Raw genomic sequence first — 4,514 nt, 5'->3', positions numbered from 1 at the left:
ACCAAAGCGACACAGTATGTTTTTCCATACAAAAGAAATCATTTTTTCAGAAGTGATTTTTGCTAATGGTATAGCCTCTATCCATTTGGTAAAGTAATCTATAGCAACGATTAAAAATTTGACCTGGCCTGGTGCTGGAGGGAATGGTCCGAGGATGTCCAGTCCTCACTTGTTGAATGGCCAGCATACCTCAGACGTGTGTAACTACTCGGCTGGGTTGTGGATGACTGGCGCATGGCGTTGGCATTGATCATAGTGGGTCACTTTGCGCATGCAATCTTGCTTTAACGTTGGCCAATAATAACCGGCTCAGAGAATCTTGGCGGCTAAGCTTCGGCCGCCAATGTGGGTGCCACAGACTCCTTCGTGGACCTCGTCCATGGCCAAGTTTGCTTCGGCTGTACTTAAGCATCGTAGGAGGGGTCTCATGAACCCTCTCTTGTATAGCTCGGTCCCTACGATGGTGTAAAAGCTCGTCTGTCTTTTGAATTTCTTTGCGTCTTGAATGTTGTCGGGCACAGTTCCTGTTTTCAGGTAATTTATTATTGGTGATCTCCAGTCGTCTTCCTGTGAAATGCTTGCAATTGTTAGGGTGACGCTGGGTTCATCCAGAGTTAGTTGTGACAACATGGGGTTGTTGTATTGTCTTCTTGTTGTTGCCAATTTGGAGAGGAGATCTGCTCTGTCATTTTGTTCCCTTGGTATATGAAGAATATTAAATTTTTCGAAGTTTCTGATAAGGTTGTTAACCATTGCATTGTATTTCTCAAGGAGGGGATCTCTTACCTGAAACTTACCTGTTACTTGTTGCACCACTAAGAGTGAGTCGCATTTGACGTTTATTTGTGTTATTCCCATGGTTTGTGCGAGGCGTAGTCCTGCTATAAAAGCTTCATATTCTGCCTGGTTGTTACTTGCGTGGAAAGTAAAATGTAGTGATTGTTCGAGTTGTATTCCTTGGCCATTTTCTAGAAGTATTCCTGCGCCGGAGCCTTTGCTGTTTGAGGCTCCGTCGACGTATAGCGTCCATGGGTCTTCTGTAGGAGCTCGGTCTTCTTGCATCAGTTCGGCGACAAAGTCGGCTAACGTTTGTGATTTGATGGCGCCTCTGGATTGGTATTGGATGTCGTATTCTGATAATTCAATGGACCATTTGATTAATCGACCTGCCAGCTCGGGCTTTGCCAGTACCTGCCTTAAGGGTTGTTCTGTCCTGATTATAATGGTGTGGCTTTGAAAGTAGTGTCGTAGCCGTCTGGCTGTTACGACGAGAGCGAAGGCTAATTTCTCCAACTTTGAGTAGCGGGCCTCGGCACCTTGAAGTGTTTTGATGACGAAGTATACCGGGTGTTGTTGTTTGTCTGTTTTTGTCACTAGTACTGAACTGATAGCATGGTTAGTGATTGATAAATACAAATATAACGGTTTACCTGTTTCTGGTGTTCGGAGGATCGGAGGAGTTGTGAGTAGGGTTTTGAGCTCTGTGAATGCTGTTTCACATTCTTCGGACCAGTGGAATTGTTCCTGTTTTCTCAGTTTTTTGAAGAAGTGACGTGATCGTTGCGCTATACAAGGTAGGAACCTTGCTAGTGCCGCGAGTTGGCCGGTTAGCTGTTGTACTTTTTTGATTGTCCTCGGACTTCGCATGTTGAGGATAGCTTGACATTTTTCCGGGTTCGCCTCAATACCTCAGTGTGTGAGCATAAAGCCGAGGAATTTCCCGCTTTGTACTCCGAAAGCGCATTTTTCCGGGTTGAGCTTCATATTGTACTTTCGGAGTTGCTGAAAAATATCTGTTAAGTCTTCAGCGTGGTTTGATGTTCGTGCTGACTTTGCTACCATATCGTCGACATATACCTCTATGTTGTGCCCGATTTGTTTTGAGAAGATCTTGTCCATGAGGCGTTGGTAAGTGGCGCCTGCATTTTTTAGTCCGAATGGCATGACTTTGTAACAAAAGTTACCATTATCGGTGATAAAGGCAGTCTTATCTTGGTCTTCCTCAGGCATTAGGATTTGATTGTAACCCGAGTAGGCGTCCATGAAGCTTAAGCATTGGAAACCAGAGGAGTTGTCAACGAGTTTATCGATGCACGGAAGGGGGTATGCATGCATCCTTTGGACAAGCTTTGTTGAGGTCTGTGTAGTCGACACACATCCTCCATTTGCCATTATTCTTCTTAACCATCACGACGTTGGCCAACCATGTTGAGTACCTAAGTTCCTTGATGAACCCGGCGGATAGTAACTTCTGGGTTTCTTCCAAGGAGGCTGTCTTTTTGTCGGTTCCTAAGTGTCTCTTCTTCTGGGCTATAGGCCGGATTGACGAGTCGATCGCCAGCTTGTGGCAGATAACATTTGGGTCTATCCCAGGCATATCTGCTGGAGTCCAGGTGAATAGGTCGACGTTTTGTTTTAATAGCTCCACCAGTTGAGTTCGTTCCGCTTCTTTTAGTGCGTTTCCGAGGTATGTATATCTATCTTTGTTGTTTGACAACTGCACCTTGGTGAGGTCGTCAAGGGGCATAGGCCGTTCCTGGTTATTTGTTCTTGGATCTAAGTCTGCCAGAGGAGGTAACTGGTCTGAGTTATACACTGCTTGGACGTATTGCTGGTCAAGGTGTTTTGGTTGTTCGTTTTTTAAACTGGCGTTATAGCACTGCCTGGCCTCCTTCTGGTCTCCATGGATTGTCACTACTTTGTTGTCCTATGAAATAAACTTGACACACAAATGTACAGTGGAAATAACAGCGTTGAATGCGTTCAACGATGGTCTGCCTAAAATAATGTTATAGGGACTTTTGCAATCCACTACCAAATATTGTATTTCTAAAGTTTTGCTGTTGGGGTAATCCCCAAAAGTAGTTTTTAACCAAATGTAACTTCGGATAGAAACCCGCTCACCTGAGAAACCTACCAATTCTCCGGATGACGGTTGCAGGAGTTTGTCACTGAGGCTCATCTTTTGGAACGTTGAGTAGAACAATACGTTGGCGCTGCTCCCCGGATCCATGAGGATCTTTTTTACCAGGGGCTCTCCGACTTGTGCGGTGATGACTACGAGGTTGTCTAGGTTTCGGTCAGCGGCCTTGTAATCCTCGGGGTTGAATGATATTCCAGGCTTGTCCGAGTTAGTTGGCCGAGGTATTGTTGATTCTGTCATGGTCATCATGGCTCGGTATGTCCTTTTTCGTGCCGAGCTCGTGCATCCTCCACCTGCAAAACCACCAGAAATACAATTTATTATTCGGCGGGGTAGATTGTTGTCATTGTCTACCTTTCGTCCCTTGTCTCGGGGGTCGTCGATCGTTTTTTGTTGGTGGTTGAGGTCTTCAGTGTTTCTTCTTCGACTTCGTGTGTCGATGTATTTGTCTAGCAATCCTTGGCGTGCTAATTTTTCGAGTACGTCTTTTGCTATCACGCAATCGTCTATTGTATGGCCGTACTTTTGATGGAAAGCACAGTATTTGGATTTGTCCACGTGCCTCTGGTCCTGGTAGGTACCGGCTCTGCTTGGGGGTTTGATGAGTTTAGAGTGTAGTATATCTTTTACTATGTCTTCTCTTTTTGTGTTAAAAGGAGTGTATGTGTCAAAGTTAGGTGTTAGTCTGAACGGTCTTTGGTCTGTCCTGCTGATTGGATGCCTGCTTCGTCTGTCTTCTTCTCTGTTTGGGGCGGGTTTTTCCGCCCTCCTGAGTGCTCGGAATTCTTCCACCTCGATTTGGGTTGTTGCCTTTTCTCGGAACTCGGCCAGGGTTTTGGGCTTTGCTATGACGATGGACTCTTGGAATTTCCCAGGACGGAGGCCACTCTTCAGAGCGTGGAGGTGGACTTCGGGATTCAGGTTGGGTATCTCATTAGTTGCTTCCGCGAATCTGGTCATGTAGTCCTTCAGGCTTTCGTTTGGTCCCTGTTTGATTGTGCTCAGGTAGTCTGAGTTGTGGACATAGATTTTTGAGGCAGCAAAGTGGTTGATGAACTGGTCGGCTAACTTGTCAAAACTTGAAATGGAGCTTTCAGGTAAGTTGGAAAACCAGATGAGTGTGGCTCCGTCTAAGAAGGTTGGAAAGGTTCGGCATAGGATGGGGTCGGATTCTTTATTCATGAACATCATGGTATAAAATTTGGTTACATGGACATTTGGGTCTCCTATTCCCTGGTAAGGTTTTAGGGTTGATAGTAGGGTGAGGTTGTCGGGCATTTTGAAATTCATAACTAATTTTGTGAAGGGTTTGGTTCTTTTGACTATGGTCCTTGTCGTTTTAGGAGTGGTTTGCTTGGTTTCGAAGGAGTGCTCGTCATTGTCTTCCTTCTGTTCAGCATTTTTGTGTTTGCCCTTCGCACGATCATGCTCCATCTGCCGCAGGAGCTCGGTCATTCTTTGATTCTCGACCCTGAGGGCCTCATTGATTGCTAACATCTCCTGCGGGTTGGTGTCGAAGGGAGCGTGGCTTTGTTTGTCTGCCATCGTTTGTGTCTTGCAAGACAGAGGAGATAAAAGATACACAGAGCAA

General features: G+C 45.6%; 1 protein-coding gene across 1 annotated transcript; it reads right to left on the bottom strand.

Moving 5' to 3' along the window:
* Positions 1-309: 309 nt before the first annotated feature.
* Positions 310-1,647, bottom strand: LOC107488716 (uncharacterized). The gene has a single exon (XM_016109488.1). It carries the CDS (start codon positions 1,645-1,647, stop codon positions 310-312), a length of 1,338 nt encoding a protein of 445 aa, XP_015964974.1.
* Between the last annotated feature and the right edge of the window lie 2,867 nt (positions 1,648-4,514).

The sequence above is a fragment of the Arachis duranensis genome, chromosome 5, assembly GCF_000817695.3.
Source record: "Arachis duranensis cultivar V14167 chromosome 5, aradu.V14167.gnm2.J7QH, whole genome shotgun sequence".
Taxonomy (NCBI): Eukaryota; Viridiplantae; Streptophyta; class Magnoliopsida; order Fabales; family Fabaceae; genus Arachis; species Arachis duranensis.
Note: the sequence above shows the minus strand (reverse complement) of the source record. Positions and strands in the feature narration are given on the sequence as shown.

Bases quoted from the DNA above. Each gene is read 5' to 3' on its own strand.
- LOC107488716 (XM_016109488.1), bottom strand. From the start codon at position 1,647: ATGCGAAGTCCGAGGACAATCAAAAAAGTACAACAGCTAACCGGCCAA.